General features: G+C 43.8%; 1 protein-coding gene across 4 annotated transcripts; it reads right to left on the bottom strand.

The window, feature by feature from the left end:
- Positions 1-1,343: 1,343 nt before the first annotated feature.
- Positions 1,344-17,729, bottom strand: LOC132572203 (zinc finger protein OZF-like). 4 transcript variants are annotated; one of them, XM_060239039.1, is made up of 3 exons: positions 17,438-17,729; positions 7,372-7,498; positions 1,344-2,856 (listed from the first exon to the last, which is right to left on the bottom strand). In XM_060239039.1, exons 2-3 carry the CDS (start codon positions 7,424-7,426, stop codon positions 1,598-1,600), a joined length of 1,314 nt encoding a protein of 437 aa, XP_060095022.1. In that variant the 5' UTR covers positions 7,427-7,498; positions 17,438-17,729; the 3' UTR covers positions 1,344-1,597. The 4 variants fall into 4 exon arrangements, with proteins under 4 accessions (XP_060095022.1, XP_060095024.1, XP_060095023.1 ...); XM_060239041.1 differs by lacking the exon at positions 17,438-17,729 and adding an exon at positions 11,334-11,394; XM_060239040.1 differs by lacking the exon at positions 17,438-17,729 and adding an exon at positions 10,960-11,357.
- Positions 17,730-18,114: the final 385 nt, after the last annotated feature.

Below are 18,114 nucleotides of genomic sequence, written 5' to 3'. Positions count from 1 at the left end.
TGGTTGGGAGGGAACATGAAACTGCTAGGCAGGCTTTGCGGCCTAGTCTTCCCTTTACTCCCCCCCCCTCCCTTCTGGAGTTAAACCATCAACTCTAGGGGGAAAGCCTCCTAGAGGGGCAGGAAGTTCTTTTGTTTTATTGGAGTGAGGTGGGAAAAGTTCAGTTCTCAGCTGGCGCTCAAAAGGAAGAGGTGGCTAGTGTGGGGCTCCTGCCTGTGGGAGAGGCCTACTCAAGAGGAAAAGAACCCCAGGCAGGCAGACCGAGTAAGTCATCCACAAGGAAGGGCAAGCTTAGACCAGGGACAGTAGGATGCGTTTAAATCAACCTTTTATTTGTCATGCTGGTTGCTCTGCTGTGCTGTGCTAAACTTTTACATGCAACTGTTTTTGTTTTGTTTTTCTTTTCTTTTCTTGTTCTCTTTTAATTAAATATTTTTACTGTTTTGAATGCTGGCAGTCAAACTCTGTACCACATAGATCCCCAACTGCTTTAGACCACGCTTTATGAAGGGGGCCCCGGGGAAAGGCCTGTGGTTGGATAAGGTGCCAATCCTCCAGGGGTTCCCCGAAGAAGTGCTGTGGTCTCCGTGAACCCCAAGTACAGGGTGGCAGAGGACGAGGCCTGGCCTCAGAGCTGGAGAGGGGGATTGGGAGTCCTGTTCCTCTCAATCCGAACCCGTAGACTGAGCAGGTGGTGGCAGCGAGCCCTAGTGGCTGAAGGAGAAATAGCTCCCTCCAGGAGTTGGCGACTCAATAGGGAGTTGACGGGACTGGGTCTGAAGGCAGAATCAGGCCGGTTCCGTCACAAGTACGAAATCATTTTTTGTTGCATCGGTCCTCCCTTTAGATAAGAAGTTGTTTGAGGAAGTGTGGAATCCTGTCGTAGATTATGTCAGCGAAAATAAATTTTTGCCTAGAAATAATGAATATAGAGTGTGGCTTATGTTGTAAGGTGCGATTTCCCTTCTCTTTTGATTCATCTATACTATAGATATTTCATAAGATGTGCTCATATTGAGTCACGATGTTCCCTGATAAGTTAGGTCATGTGGTTCTATGTTTGTAATAAGATTTTACTGCTTGTAGATTTTCTTTTTAGTTTTTGGATTGTTTCTTCTCTGTAATGCAAAAATTCTCAATAATAATAATAATAATAAAAAAGTTTAATTCTGGATGTGTGCTTTTGTGTGCATTTGATGAAGTATGGCACTGGACTCAAACTTTGTTCCCTTATTAGAAACGTAGTGGCAAGGCGTTTCCTTCACACCCCTTCTCAGAGTTTCCCCTTGTTTCCCCCTACCTGTGCTCATTCTTGTATGTGTGTTATGGACTGAAGTTGAGGCTTTTCCCACAACCTGATCATATTTATTTCTTTCCTGTGCATATCCTTTGACAGATTAACAACATGTTCAGCGAAAACTTGCTCCAGAGCCTACATATTTATGTCTTCTGTTATGTGCAGTCTTTTATGTTCCATAAATGAAAAGAATTTTAAAAAATTAAAATAATTCCCCACAGGCTAAGCACTCATATGGTTTTCTCCACCATGTTCGTTTTTTCTCATGTTTTTAAAGGCTACTTTCCAAATGAAAAACTGTCACATTTTGTGCATTGCAGGACTGTCTTTCTTGCACGGATTCTTCTGTATAGGACCTCCTGGTGCTTCTGGGTGGACTTTGTTCAAGTCTGTGCACTGCTGTGGTTTCTCTCTTGTATGGGTTTCCCTGTGCCGTATAAGGTGGGATGACTTACTGTAAGTTTTGCCACAAAGTGAACAGAGGTATGGTCTGTCTCCAGCATGGTTTCTCATGTGCATCGTCAAACTGTCCTCCCAGCGAAAGCTTTTCCCACATTCCGAGCATCTGTACGGTTTCTCTCCAGTGTGGATTCTTTCATGTACAAAAAGGTGAGCACTCTGAGTGAACCTTTTCCCACATTCTGAGCATCGATAAGGCTTCTCTCCTGTATGTGTTCTTTCATGTAGAAGAAGCTTGTATCTTTGACAGAAACTGGCCCCACACTGTGAGCAGGTATGTGGTTTCTCTCCGGTGTGGATTTTCTTGTGAGTTCCAAGATGTGATTTTTGACTGAAGCTTTTCCCACATTCGGAGCATTTGTATGGTTTTTCTCCAGTATGAGTCCTCTCATGGATTGTAAGGTTGGACCTACAACTGAAACTTTTGTCACACACTGAGCATGGATAGAGTTTCTCTCCTGTATGGGTCTTCTCATGTCTCAGAAGATGATGTCTCTTAACAAAGTCTCTCCCACACTCTATGCAAGTATAGGGTTTCTCTCCTGAATGGATTCTTACATGGTCTGAGAGGATGGTACTGGTACCAAAGGTTTTCCCACACTTTAAACATTTATACGGCTTTTCGTCCACATGGCATAGTTCATGTCTCACGAGAAGCACTTTATATCCAAAGCCCTTCCCACAAACTGTACATTGATGTGGCTTCTCGCCTGTATGGGTGGTCTGATGGTCAGAAAGAGCCGAATTTGAAACAAAGCTTTTCCTACACTCCAGGCATACAAAGGTTTTATTTTTTTTGCGGGCTGGCTTGATCTTCAGAAAGATGGAGCTTTGACCGATATTTTCCCCACCTTGAGCGTCTCCCGTTTCTTTCCCACAGGAGGATGCTTCAACTGAACTTTCGTTTCTCAAAAGAGATTGTGTGGTGACTGGACGAAAATTAGCACAGCTTTCTGGCTTCTGCCAACTGCTACGTAGTTCACGAAGTTCTGCTCCACGTAACACAACTCCTTCTGTTGCAGCAACTGACACCCCATTGAGCTCACTCTGCTTTGGTCCTCCCTGCAGACGATTCTCCTCCTCACTCATTTTTCCATGACCTGCCAGAATAAAAGCAGAATTGCACCTTGAGTCAATCACATAGCATGCTGAGAGAAAAATCCACTCCTACTGTGATTACCACTATGGCAGATGGGTTTAGAAGCTGACAAAGGCTCTCCTTGGACACAAGGAGAAGCAGATCATTGATCCAGCACTCCTCTTTGGGTTATCGAGATTTTAGGCAGATAAAGGTAGGCTGACTGTTGGGTAGGAAGGAAACAGGGTTGCCAACTCCAAGTTAGGAAATTTCTAGAGATTTGAGAGGAGGGTTAAGGATGGGAAGGGCCTTAGAAGAGTATAACGCCATAGACTTCATATCCTCAATGGGAACTAGGTTTGCCAACCTCCATCTTGGAGCTGGAGACCACCTGGAATTGGTGCTGAACTCTAAACGACAGGGACCAGTTCCCTGAGAGAAAACAGCTGCTTTGGAGGGTGGATTCTATGGCATTATACCTGCTGAGGTTGCTTCCCTCCCCAAACCTAGCCCTTCCAAAGCTCCACACCCAAATCTTCATGAATTTTCCCAAGCTGGAGTTGGCAATCCTAAGGGGGGGGGTGATGATGGTAGTTGGGAGCTCTGTTATGATTCCAGGAGATCTCCAGGCCCCACCTGGAAGTTGAAAACCCTAGAAGGACAGAAGGAACCAGCAAAAGAAGAGAGACAATGAGGTCTTTGAAGAAAGGGGAAGAGGAAACCATGTGTGTGTGCGGGGTGGGGGGGAATGAGACTCCTTTAAGCTGTGGAAGGCTAGTCTGAGTGAGGTAAATAAAAAAAGAGTACAGTCTTTGGCAAATAAAATACTAGTTGGTGAACAGACAGGCAAAAAGGGACTATGAGGAACATATTGCAAAAAACATAGACTAATAAAAATTTCTTCAAATAAATTAGTAGCTGGAAACTAGCTGGGGAGGTAGTGAGGCCGTTGGATGACCCAGGGTGGTGGTGGTAAAAGGATTACTAAGGGAAGATTTGCCCACTCCACAACTGCCAATCTTGGAAGGGAAGACCTGAGTCCTATGGCTGATGGACAAATTAGAAACTGATAAATCACCACGCCCAGATGGTGTATATCTAAGTGTACTGAAAGAACTCTGATGTGAACTTGTGGATCTTCTGACAAAGATACGCAGTCACTAAAATCTGCTTCCACTCCCAAAGACTGGAAGGCAGCTAAAAAAGGTTCCAGAGGAGATCCAGGAAATCACAGGCCGGTCAGTCTAGTGCCAAAACTGGGTAAATTGGTGGAATCCATTATTAAAAACAAAATTAGTAAGCACACTGGTGAACAATAGCGATTGAGAAAGAATCAGCATGGATTCATAGAATCATCGAGTTGGAAGGGACCTGTAGGGTCATCTAGTCCAACCCCCTGCACAATGCAGGAAACTCACAAACACCTTCCCCTAAATTCACAGGATCTTCATTGCTGTCAGATGACCATCTAGCCTCTGTTTAAAAACATCCAAGGAAGGAGAGCCCACCACCTCCTGAGGAAGCCTGTTCCACTGAGGAACCGCTCTAACAGTCAGGAAGTTCTTCCTAATGTTGAGCCGGAAACTCTTGATTTAATTTCAACCCATTAGTTCTGGTCCTACCTTCTAGGGCCACAGAAAACAATTCCACATCATCCTCTATATGACAGCCCTTCAAGTACTTGAAAATGGTGATCACATCACCTCTCAAGCCGCCTCCTCTCCAAGCTAAACATCCCCAGCTCCTTCAACCTTTCCTCATAGGACTTGGCCTCCAGACCCCTCACCATCTTCGTCACCCTCCTCTGGACCCATTCCAGCTTGTCTATATCCTTCTTAAAATGTGGTGCCCAAAACTGAACACAATACTCCAGGTGAGGTCTTACCAGAGCAGAGTAAAGAGATACCATCACATCACTTGATCTGGACACTATATTTCTGTTGATACAGCCCAAAATTGCATTTGCCTTTTTAGCCACCGCATCACACTGTTGACTCATGCTCAGCATATGATCCACTAAGACCCCTAGATCCTTTTCGCACATACTACTGCTAAGACAAGTCTCCCCCATCCTATAACCATGGATTGGATTTTTCCTATCTAAATGGAGAACTTTACATTTACCCGTTAAAATTAATTTTATTGATTTTAGCCCTGTTTTCCAGCCTGTCGAGGTCATCCTGTATCCTGTTTCTGTCTTCTTCTGTGTTTGCAACCCCTCCCAATTTAGTATCATCTGCAAATTTCTGTGAGGGAAGATCTTGTCTCACTAACCTTTTAGAGTTCTTGCGGGGAAGGGGGTGAACAAGCATGTGGACAAGGGTGACCTAATGGATGCTTCTCCCCTAGACTTCCAGAAAGTTTTTGATAAAAGTTCCTCATCAAGGGCTCCTAAGTAAACTCAGCAATCATGGGATAACAGGACCACTATTCTTGTGGATTAAAAACTGGTTAATTAACAGGAAACAGAGTACATATAAATAGGAAGTTTTCTCAGGGAAAGGTGGTAAACAGTGGGATACCACAGGGCTCGGTACTAGGTCCACTGCTTTTGCACTTGTTCATTAATGATGGGAGTTGGGAGGAAGCAGTGAAGTGGCTAAGCTTGCAAGTGACACCAAGTTGTTCAGGGGAGTGAAAACCAAGGAGGACTGTGAGGTGCTCCAGAGGGATCTGTCAAGGCTGAACAAGTGGACATCAACGTGACAAATGAGGTTCAATGTGGACAAGTGCAAAGTAATTCACATTGGAGGCAAAAATACCAACTGTAAACCGCCCTGAGCTATGGGAAGGGCAGGCTAAAAATCGAATAAAATAAATAAAATAAAATACATACACTTTGGTGGGGTACTCTGTTCTTATTCCATACCATAGACCTTTATTGGCATTAATACAAGAATACAGTATACTTTAAAACCAACAGTGACACTATAGAATATAATAAAACCTTAAAAAAACAGCAAAAGTTAAATGACATAAAATAGCAGTAGGCTATGCATGAGTAAAAGCCTCTCTGATTTGGATCGCAACCTGTAAAAAGCAAGCAACGTGAGTAGTGACAAAGTTGTGTTTCCCGTGGAGTAAAAAACGAACCTTGGCATTGTCAGAAAGGTCTTGATGGTCAGAAAGCAGTGCATCTAGATATCTTGCACGTGGACTGCTATAAAAAGGGCAGTCCAAAAGAACATGAGGGACCGTTTCGATGACTCCTTGACTACAAGGGCATCGTCTAAGATTGCGGGGGATTCTGTGGTATCTTCCGAAAAGGATGGCCGATGGTAATGCAATAAATCTAGCCAGCATGAATGCTCTTCTTTGGTGAGGATCAGTTAAAAAGAGGAAATAGGGAGCTAAAAGCCTAGGAACTTATGGTAACTGACCAGAACAGAGATCTTAGAGTCATGGTAGATAACTCACTGAAAATGTCGATTCAGTGCACAACTGCAATAAAATAGGCAAATGCTATGCTGGGGACAGGCCCAGTGCTAGCGGACCCTGCTACTGCACCCCCTCTTTTTTCCGTGCACGCTCTGATTACATCATTATGATGTCACATCCCCCCACCCCAATTTTACTGAGGCCTGAGCCTCGGGAGAGCTCGGCAAAGTCAGGATGGCAGCGGTGTGGGGAGAAGGGGTGCCTTGTAGTGCCCCTAGGCCAAGGGGCGCCCTAAGCGGCCACCTACTTGGCCTACTCCCATGTGCTGGCCCTGGCTGGGGATTATTAGGACGGGAACTGAAAACAAATCAGCCAGTATCATAATGCCCCTGTATAAATCTATGATGAGGTCTCATTTGGAATACTGTGTACAGTTCTAGTCGCCGCACCTCAAAAAAGATACTATAGCACTGTAAAAAGTGAAAAACTGAAATGATTAAGGGGAAGGAACACTTTCCCTATGAAGAAAGGGCTCTTTAGCTTGGAGAAACGATGACTTGAGGGGTGACACGATAGAGGTTTACAAAATTATGCATAAGATAGAGAAGGTAGAGAAAGAATTACTTTTCTTCTTTTCTCACAGTACAAGAACTCAGTGAAACGGATGATCAGTAGAAAAGGAAGTCCTTCTTCATCCAAAGAGTGATTAACATGTGAATTCACTGCTACAGGAAATGGTGGCAGCTACAGGACTGGATAAATATATGGAGCAGAGGTCTCTTAGCGGCTATTAGCTACAAGATATACATGGAGCACTCTGTCTGGGGCACTGATGCTCTGTCTTTTTGGTGCTTGTGGGGGAAACTGGGAGACCTTCTGGAGTTCTGACCCCACCGGTGGCCCTCCTGATGACAGTTGGGTTTTGGCTACTGTGTGACACAGAGTGGATGGGCCACTGGCCATATCGAACATGACTTCTCTTATGTCCTTATGCCTCCTACAAGTCCTTGCACGTTCCCACTCACAACAGTTCTAATTGCATTCTCAGTCCTTTCTCCAGAATTCGTCACTGCAGACTGGTGGGTTTTTTACTGCACCAGAGTAACTATAATCACAAAGTCTCTTGACTGTCTACTAACCAAGGGACACAACATCTTACCTAGCAAACTGGCCTCCCAGTCACCCTCCTGCTTGACCTCTATAGGGAACGCCATCTTCAGGCTCTCTGGAGGTTTCAGGTCTGAGATGGGAAAATCAGCAGACAGCTCCTCCTGCAGCCCTGGCACCTGAAGGGGATGAATATATATTCAGAGTGAGGATGTTCTGCGAGACGGGAAAAGCTATTGATGCTATAGATATGAAATTCTGTTTTTGAGAAAGCTGCTGCCCCACTGTGAGCAGAAAGGCAGCAAATGGAGCCACCTTTACTTCCCTTCCCAAAACCCTCATTGCAAATTCCCACATGAGTAGCCCTGTTGGTCTCCGGCAGCAGAATAAAAAGAGGACCATGGCATCCGGAAGACTAACACAAATTCAATCCAGAATAAGCCTTTGTGAGTCAGTCAGAGATTTTAATCAGATGCACTGGAGGAAAAAATCCATCAGGCTGATGGATATGTGTGACACAAAGGTGTTACAAAAGGGGGCTGCTTCAAAACAAAAACCTCAATTTGCAGTCCTCCTATAACGGAACTTCAAAGGGAGAATCCAATGAGAGTTGTTTTTAAAAAATATTTCGTACCCCGGCAGGGGTGGCCAAACTGTGACTCGGGAACCACACGTGGCTCTTTCACACACATCGTGTGGCTTTCGAAGCCTGCCTCACCCCACCCCATCAGCCAGCTTGGAGAAGGCATTTCTCTCTTTAAATCGCTTCTCCAAGCCAAGCCAGCCTCAGTTTAGAGAACACATTCAAAGTTGCTTCCTTTCTACCTCTCCCTCCTTTCCTCCCTCTCTATCTTCCTTCCTTCCGTCTTGCAGCTCTCAAACATCTGGCATTTATTTATTCTATGTGGCTCTTACGTTAAGCAAGTTTGGCCACCCTTGCTCCAAAGGGAAACATCAAACATCAGATTAAAGGTTAAAAACTATTCCTCTACCCACAATACAAAAGTTTCTACGTCTTTTAATATTGCAAGTTAAAAATTTAACACAAGTATGGATATAATTTTTTTTTTAAAACACTGTCAGCTAATAAACTGTCTGGAAACACTGAGGATACCCAAGCATAATGGATGTATTCTTTCCTTTCTTGCACTCTGAAGAAAAGAAAAACAGAACAAAACTGCAAGCACTCATACGAACGTATGAAGCTGCCTTCTACTGAATCAGACCCTGGGTCCATCAAAGTCAGTATTGTCTCAGACTGGCAGCGGCTTTCCAGGGTCTCACGCTGAGGTGTTTCATGCCTACTACCTGATTCCTTTTTAGTTGGAGATGCCAGGAATTGAACCTGGGACCCTTCTGCTTACCAAGGAGATGCTCTACCACTGAGCCACCAACCCTCTCCAACTCCATGGAGTCCTTTGTGCTTACTCATCACTTTCTTGAGCTTTTTACTTCATCCTCTCCCTTTTGAGCTTTTGCCTTGTTCACAGGATTAACACTTCCAAGGTGTTGCCAGTTGCTGAATGCTACTGTAAACAATCTCACCAATTGGCTGAGAGTTAGCAGAGACAGATGCATTTAATGAACAAAGCAGGAGTCAAGTTGCACCATTTAATGATTTAAGAAAACTAGTCATTAGGTTGCTATAGCTCTTCCAGCAAGGAGAAGTTGTTCTGAGTTGTCCCTTGGGTGTGCATTACTTAAAAGGTCCTTTGAATCATTTTTTGATCTAATTCAAAATACTTCTGCATATGAGAATTAGAGCAGGTCTGACAGATGGAAACCTTTTCTGATAAGGACAAATGCTAATTTGAGAGTCCATATTCATTACATACGTCATGGGACCATTCCGGATCCGATACTAAATGTCAACAGAACCTAATTTCCTTATGCTAACATCAGTTCAATGGGCTTCAGCTATAATCATCATTCCTAAAGCTGCCCAAATCTTAGATATTGCAAGCTGGTGCAGTTATGCCAATAAATCGTTCACTGAAACTGCCCAGCTGATGCTACTCACTGGCAGATCTGGCCAATGTTTAGAATAGGCAATCTTCATCAGCCTAATATTTTGTATACAACAGTCAATTTGTATGTAATTCATCAAAACACACAGTCCTCAAGTTTCTGTAGCTCCTTCATGAGGAGATGTGAAATCAGCTACACTACAGAATCTTGAGAACTGTGGTCAACTTTAGCTAGAGACTGGTGCCTCAAGAATTGTGGATGGTGATGGTGAGCCAGAATTCTTCTCCTGTACTTGGAATCATAGAGTTGGAAGGGACTTCCAGGGTCATCTAGTCCAACCTCCTGCACTATGCAGGAAACTCACAAATACCTCCCCCTAAATTCACAGGACCTTCATTGCTGTCAGATGGCAATCTAGCCTCTGTTTAAAAACCTCCAAGGAAGGAGAGCCCACCACCTCCTGAGGAAGCCTGCTCCACAGAGGAACCACTTTAACAGTCAGGAAGTTCTTCCTAATGTTGAGCCGGAAACTCTTCTGATTTAATTTAAACCCATTGGTTCTGGTCCTACCTTCCGGGGCCACAGAAAACAATTCCGCACCACCCTCTATATGACAGCCCTTCAAGTACTTGGTGGTCATATCACCTCTCAGCCGCCTCCTCTCCAGGCTAAACATGCTCAGCTCCTTCAACCTTTCTTCATAGGACTTCTTCATTTTGATTACTTGCCTTTTCCTTCTTCCACAATAGCAGTTAAACAGTCTGCTTCAGGCTGGCTTCAACTGATTTATACTTAACAGATAAGCTTAATTACTGGCTGTCGGCAGGATATTCTGGATTGTAAACAGGCTATCCCAGAGTGTTATAGCCAGTGTTCCCTCTAAGCTGAGTTAGCATGAGCTAGCTCACAGATTTTTAGCCTCCAGCTCACACCTTTTTGTTTTAGCTCAGGAAGGATGACCCCAGAGCATACTAATTTATGCAGTAGCGAGTCACAACTTTCATACCGGTAGCTCAGAAAGTAGAATTTTTGCTCACAAGACTCTGCAGCTTAGAGGGGACATTGGTTATAGCTATCCTTAAATTATTTTCCTGGCAGTATATAGCAGAAGATAACTTTTGCTATAATTAAAGCGTAGAGCCTTAGGTGAGAAGCTTAGAACCGCCCCAACAAGAATTTGTTTAATTGGAATTCATTAGCAAATTCTATGAACCCCCAAAGAAGGTGCCCCCATCCTTCATTATTTCCAATGGATGGAAGGCATTTAAAATGTGTGTGGTCCCTTTAAATGTGATGGCCAGAACTCCTTTTGGAGTTCAGTCATGCCTTTCACATCCTTGCTCCTGGCTCCACCCCCAAAGTCCCCAGATATTTATTGACTTGGACTTGGCAGCCGTACTGTTAGGAAGGTTAGAAAGAGAGTGTGACTAACCTAAGGTCATCCAGCAAGCATCCATGTTTTGAGTGGAATTTGAACCCAGGTTTCCCAGATGCTAGTCCAACACTCTCAACCACCACCCACCCTGAGAAGTACAGAGCCAAGCAGAGCCCACCATCAGCAATCCCAAAACAAGGAATTCGTGCTGTGAGCTGCTACCTCTGCAAAACACAGATAGAGGAGCAGAAGGAAATGTCAGAAAAAGGACACGCAGGGAGGACAGGAGGAGGGGACCTGTCCTCCTGGAAAGAGAACAACTCGGGGTGGGAAATTGAAAGCGGGGGGGTGGGGGGACGGACACAGCCAAGAGAGGGCTATTCCTTCCTTGCAGAGCCTCCTTTGTGGGCCGGCTGCCTTAGGAACAGAATACCAAACAAAATGGCCCCAGCAGAAATCTCCGGAGTAAGCTTTGTCGGAGCCTTCCCAGCAGTTTTCCCTCTAAGCTTGCTCCTGAGCAAGACAGTCAGTCGGTCCTCTCCTCGACCTGCAGAGCGGCTTCTTTTTCCCAGCCAGCCACTGGTCTCTTGTCTTCAGCGCCCCTATTCCTCCGCTCCCTCCCCTGCTCCCTGCAGCCCTCGAGTGGCCCCCTCCCTCCGGCCAAGGCGCACCTCTTGCCCCGCTCACTGCGAGTTGCAAAGGCTGACCCGGGATGTAGGATTTGGAAGCCTCTCTAGAAATCACAACTCGGTGTCTTTAACTCCTTCCAGTTTCCCCAATGAAAGTAATAACCCACTAGGGCTGAGACGAGTTGCACCTCCACTTGCAGCAACAGCAATTAACAGGCAACTTTTATTACCTTTTATTGTTATCCAGACCAAATAGATTGCCAAGTCCAATACAAGAAATATCTGGGGACTTTGGGGGTGGAGCCAGGAGCAAGGCTGTGACAAGCACAATTGAACTCCAAGGGAGTTCTGGCCATCATATTTCAAGGGACTGAACACCTTTTAAATGCCTTCCTTCCATAGGAAAGAATGAAGGATAGGGGCATCTTCTTTTGGGGCTCATAGAATTGGACCCCCTGGTCCAATCTTTTTGAAACTTGGGAGGTATTTTGGGGAGAAGCACTAGATGCTATACTGAAAATTTGGTGCCTCTATCTCAAAAAACAGCCCCCCCCCAGAGCCCTCCGATACTCACAGATACGGTTACCCTATCATTCCCTATGGGAATCATTCATGGAGGTGCATGATGGCTCTGGGGGTGGGGCTTCCCCCGCCAGCCAGCTGGCTGGGGGAGAGGGGAAGCCTGTAAAACCGGGGGATCCCCCTCTGGGACCTGGGGATTGGGAAGCCTAAGACCAAATGGTCTTCCAATTTATTTCACTATTTCCCCATTTGATCCTAACTTTCATGTAGATAGATCCAAGCGGGCAGCCGTGTTGGTCTGAAGTAGTAGAACAAAATAGGAATCAAGTTACACCTTTAAGACCAACTTAGTTTTATTCAGAACGCATGCTTTCGTGTGCTCTAAGCACACTTCATCAGACCAGGAATCCGGTACAGTGAGCAGAGCCACACATAGCTGGTAGGCAGTGACTCAGGATGCAAAATGGTACAAATTTAAGATCCAATGACAGAATAGTAAAATTATCTGGTAGGCAGTGGTTTAGAATGCAAAATGGTACAAATCTAAGATCCAATGACAGAATAGTAAAATCAACAAATTTCTATCTCAGAAATTTATCTCAGGAATTTTGTCTCAGGAAAAAAAATGCCTTCCTTTTGGCCCAGACTTATAACAATAGAATAATTAACAGACATCCTCACATTTTGACATATTACTGTTTTATCGCTTTCGCATGTTCATGCTATTCAGATCAAAGGTTTGCTCAATTTGTTAATTTTACTATTCTGTCATTGGATCTTAGATTTGTACCATTTTGCATTCTGAGCCACTGCCTACCAGCTATGTGTGGCTCTGCTCACTGTACCGGATTCCTTGTCTGATGAAGTGTACTTAGAGCACACAAAAGCTTACATTCTGAATAAAACTAAGTTGGTCTTAAAGGTGAAACTTGACTCCTATTTTGTTCTGATCCTAACTTTGTATCAGTTTACACTCTTAACCCACCAACTAAATGTATTTCAGCCCACTGTACCCTATCCCCTTGTCTGAATAAGTATGCATGCATACGAAAGCTTGCATTCTAAATAAAACTTTGTTGGTCTCAAAGGTGCAACTTGAATCCTACTTTGTTCTACTGCTTCAGACCAACACGGCTGCCCACTTGATCTAGGGCTGAGACGGGAAGCTAGGTTGCACCCCAGCAATTCCCATTCCATGCTGTGAAAAACTTACAGTTGCCAGGTCCAATTACGGGGACTTTGGGGGTGGAGCCAGGAGCAAGATTGTTGGGACAAGCGTAACTGTACTCCAAAGCTCTGGCCATCACATTTAAAGGGATTGCATACCTTTTTAAATGCCTTCCTTTCATTGGAAATAATGAAGGATGGGACACCTTTGGGGGCTCCTAGAATTGGATCCCCTGGTCCAATCTTTTTGAAACTTGGAGGATGTTTTGAGGGGAGGCACTGGATGCTACACTGTAAATTTGGTGCCTCTACCTCAAAACACAACTCCCCCAGAGGCCCAGATACCCGTGGATCAATTCTCCATTATACCCTATGGGAATCGGTCTCCATAGGGAATGGAGTGCCCAGCAGACATCCCCCCCCGCTTTCTGATGACCCTGAAGCGGGGGGAGGACCTCCAAACTGGGGTATCCCCTGCCCCCACCTGGGGAATTAATATAAACAAAAAACCACAGCGTGTAGATAACTGTCAACAACCAAAACGCTGCACAGAAGCATTACACACATTTATGCCATATCAATGAGTAAATTTATAACTTTCACATATATACAATTCAAACTCTTTCAGTTTCCAATACTTTTAAAGTCCATAGTCCATAAACAAAAATTGATATCCAGTATGGATGCTTGAAATTCCACAAAGAAACAGGTAGGTACCAACACCTGCTGTATTCGTATATTCCAGACGCAGGTAGTACCGTGAAGACTTTATATTCTTCAGGCAATGATCCTCTTGTTCAACTGGTGCGGCGACACGAGACCGCCTAATATCGTGTTTCATTTACCACTTCCACTGGCTGCATTAATACACTAGGAACCCGGATTAATATGCATTAATACACTAGGAACTTGTGCTAAAGCAACAGCTCTCATACAAATTATTCTTCAACTTCAGTATGTATGTTTGCAGTGTGTTCATGTAGAACTGCAAACGTTCATATTGAAGCTGAAGAATAATTTGTATGAGAGCTGTTGCTTTAGCACGGGTTCCTAATGTATTAATGCGGCCAGTGGGAGTGGTAAATGAAACATATTAGCCAGTCTTGTGTCGCCGCACTGGTTGAACAAGAGGATCATTGCCTGAAGAATATAAAGTCTTCACGGTACTACCTGTGTCTGGAATATACGAATACAGCAGGTGTTGGTGCCTACCTGTTTCTTTGTGGAATTTCAAGCATCCGGACTGGATATCAATTTTTGTTTATGGACTATGGACAAATAGTGTTGGAAACTGAAAGAGTTTGAATTGTATATATGTGAAAGGTATACATTTACTCATTGATATGACATAAATGTGTGCAATGCTTATGTGCAGCGTTTTGGTTGTTGACATCCACCTGGGGAATGGCAACCCTAGAAAAGCTGCTTCCGCTGATTTCTGCACATCAAGTTGCTGACTAAGGGAAATAACAAGTTAGACTGGCGTGCATTTTGAAAAGCAAAGTTGGCAACCCTAGCAAGGGGTTTTCGGTCTGGAAACTGCTGTCAGTTATTTAACTCATTTCCAAAAGAAAGGGGATAATAAGGGAAAGAGTTGCTCTGAGCTCTGTAGTCCAACTGCACTCTTTAGTTCAAAATAACAATATGTGGGTACCTGTCAAGAACTTCATGGAGATAGATTAAGATGGGTAGCCATGTTAGTGTGTCTGTTATAGCAGAAAAGAGTAAGTGTTATGTCTGGCGTTTCATTGGGTTCTTGTTGCCTGAGCCTGAGACAAGGCACTCCTTGCAAACCAGGATCCTGAAGCCTGAAAGAACTGGCCAATCAGGACGCTAGGCATGTAACAACTTGCAACAAAGAGATGCAAATGAAGGCTTATGGAGTAAGCCAATAGGAATAACTGTTGCCTGCTAACTCAGCCACTGTGTATATAATGTGTGAATGATAATTGCTAGGGTGCAACCCAGCTTCCCGTCTCAGGATGTGTTGTTTGTTTCTTCTTGCAATAAAGTGTTCTTGGTTGATTAAGAGTTGGCTGAACTCACTTTATTTCAGTAAGAGTCCAGTAGTACCTTATAGTCTTAACAGAATTTGTGGTAGGGTTAGGGTATGAGCTTTTGTGAGTCGCTGCTCACTTCTTCAGATATTTCAGATACAAAAACTTCATGGTTTGTTAATTTTTTGTATGTTTTTGTTATCTGTTCCCTTTTTCAGTATATTGTGGATCAAAAACTGGCTGAGTAATAGGAAGCAGAGAGTGAGTATAAATGGGCAGTCTTCGTAGTGGAGGACGGTAAGCAGTGGGGTGCCGCAGGGCTCGGTACTGGGTCCCATGCTCTTTAACTTGTTCATAAATGATTTAGAGTTGGGAGTGAGCAGTGAAGTGGCCAAGTTTGCGGATGACACTAAATTGTTCAGGGTGGTGAGAACCAGAGAGGATTGTGAGGAACTCCAAAGGGATCTGTTGAGGCTGGGTGAGTGGGCGTCAACGTGGCAGATGTGGTTCAATGTGGCCAAGTGCAAAGTAATGCACATTGGGTCCAAGAATCCCAGCTACAAATACAAGTTGATGGGGTGTGAACTGGCAGAGACTGACCAAGAGAGAGATCTTGGGGTCGTGGTAGATAACTCACTGAAAATGTCAAGACAGTGTGCGATTGCAATAAAAAAGGCCAACGCCATGCTGGGAATTATTAGGAAGGGAATTGAAAACAAATCAGCCAGTATCATAATGCCCCTGTATAAATCGATGGTGCGGTCTCATTTGGAGTACTGTGTGCAGTTCTGGTCGCCGCACCTCAAAAAGGATATTATAGCATTGGAGAAAGTCCAGAGAAGGGCAACTAGAATGATTAAAGGGCTGGAGCACTTTCCCTATGAAGAAAGGTTGAAACGCTTGGGACTCTTTAGCTTGGAGAAACGTCGACTGCGGGGTGACATGATAGAGGTTTACAAGATAATGCATGGGATGGAGAAAGTAGAGAAAGAAGTACTTTTCTCCCTTTCTCACAATACAAGAACTCCTGGGCATTCGATGAAATTGCTGAGCAGAAAGGTTAAAACGGATAAAAGGAAGTACTTCTTCACCCAAAGGGTGATTAACATGTGGAATTCACTGCCACAGGAGGTGGTGGCGGCCACAAGTATAGCCACCTTCAAGAGGGGTTTAGATAAAAATATGGAGCACAGGTCCATCAGTGGCTATTAGCCACAGTGTATGTGTGTATATAAAAATTTTTGCCACTGTGTGACACAGAGTGTTGGACTTGATGGGCCGTTGGCCTGATCCAACATGGCTTCTCTTATTTAAATAGTTCTAACATGGATTTTGATGACACAGACTTGTTCAGAATATAGATTCTTTATGTAAGAAAATACTGTTCCCCGTATATAAGAGCAAAATCTGTATCCGTTTGAAATGTTTAAGCCAATTCCACGACAAAATTTGCTATACAGGTAAACATTCTCTAGGGAACTGCTATGAAAGAAGACATTCTTTATTTAAGAAGCATTGTCAAATTATTGGATGAGCTACTAAAAGGAAAATTTGTGAACATCACCTTAAAGGGACAATGACCTTTCTGTTGTCACAGCATATTTGTACAATGGCAATTGCTTTCCTCATAGTTATGTGCTTGGCACAGGCAGTATAACAGATAATGTAGGAGCTTATGAACAGAGAATTTAATAGGACTTTAACTACAGGATCAAAGTTCTTGAACAGGAAAGTTGGGGACAGTGGGCCTACCCTGGAGAAGATAAACACATTCACAATTTACAGTATTTGGAAGTGTATTGTCTCTTGGTAATAAATATTTTTAAAAATATAGGAGATTAATATAGTGAAGCAAAGAAACAGAAGAATTGTGCAAATAAACTAGGGACAAAGGCAGATACTATGCAACTTAAGAACATAAAAGCCATATTATTTTCATAAGGTGGGAACAGGGAGCAAAAAGAGTAATGAGGGGAAAATCCCTCACATTCACATGAAATTAAAATACAAAACATTAATATCAATCCAAAGCAGGGTTACTCTGTGTGTATTTTGCTGCATTTTAGGAACCAGCCACATGGCAGACAATTGAGAGTATGGCTGGAGTTCACAAGATGCCTTGAAACCTTTAAACTGCACACACACCAGCCAAACACACCATCAGTTTTTTTGTATTTCTGAGCTATGTTATCTATGTTCCTTAAAAAAAAAAACTACCCCTGCCAAGGAGTCCAAAGCTGAACCCTGTGGGTCCTTGGAGCTGTTGTATGCAAGTAACTGAACCTTTTATTTTATTAAAATATTATGAAGTTTTATTTCGGTCAAAACAAAAATCAATTCTCCTGGCAACACAGTCCTCTACAGTCATACAGCAGAAAAACAAGAAAACCATCTTAACTGCTTAACACAGTGAACACATTTTCTGCAATCCATTTTAGACTTGCATTAGGTGGCACAAACCTTAAGTCCAAGAGTCAAAGGGCGCAGCTGATGCGTCCTCTATGTTGCCATCTATTGCAATATAAGCATATCATAGTCCTGGCTTTCAGTCTGTCAGAATCCAAGCGAACCTTCTTTTCCAGGTTCTTAACTCGATTATCGTTTTTTTGGCCAAGCAGCATCAGGTGACGATGACATCCAATCAGCACATTCAGCCTTGCTGGAACCCTCCAGAGAGAAAAATTACCTCATCACTCCTGACCTCCTCCCTCCCCTCCTGTAGGCCGCAGGTGCTCCCGAGAAGCTAATTACCACTTTTCCAGCTCTGGCCTTGAAGATGATAAAGGCTGTGGAGGGCTGAGAGACCAATTAGGAACAGCTGCAGGATCGAACAAGTCGCCTTACCATTCATATTAACCCTTGAGGGGGGCAGCCCGGGGCACTTTGCCTCACAGGGGGAAATGCTGAAAAGCATTTATTAAGCGCAAATGGGAAAGCTACACTTTAGGAATCAACCTCGTGACAGACATTATCGAGAGCATGACTAGAGTTCACAATATGCTTTTAAACATTTAAACTGCACTCCCCCCCGCCAAACAGTTTTGTGTGTTTCTGAGCGACATTCTTAACTATGTTTTTTTTTAAAAAAAAAAATCTAACTCCATTCATTCTTTTCCCCCCTGTAGTTCCCTAGGGAC

Source organism: Heteronotia binoei, chromosome 5, assembly GCF_032191835.1.
Source record: "Heteronotia binoei isolate CCM8104 ecotype False Entrance Well chromosome 5, APGP_CSIRO_Hbin_v1, whole genome shotgun sequence".
NCBI lineage: Eukaryota > Metazoa > Chordata > Lepidosauria > Squamata > Gekkonidae > Heteronotia > Heteronotia binoei.
The sequence above is the reverse complement of the archived record's forward strand: the minus strand, read 5'-3'. Positions and strand labels throughout refer to the sequence as shown.

Coding starts and splice junctions, on each gene's coding strand:
- LOC132572203 (XM_060239039.1), bottom strand. CDS start 7,426: ATGGCGTTCCCTATAGAGGTCAAGCAGGAGGGTGACTGGGAGGCCAGT. Junction 2,857..7,371: donor CTGGGAGGCCAGTTTGCTAG/GTAAGATGTTGT, acceptor TTATTCTGGCAG/GTCATGGAAAAATGAGTGAG.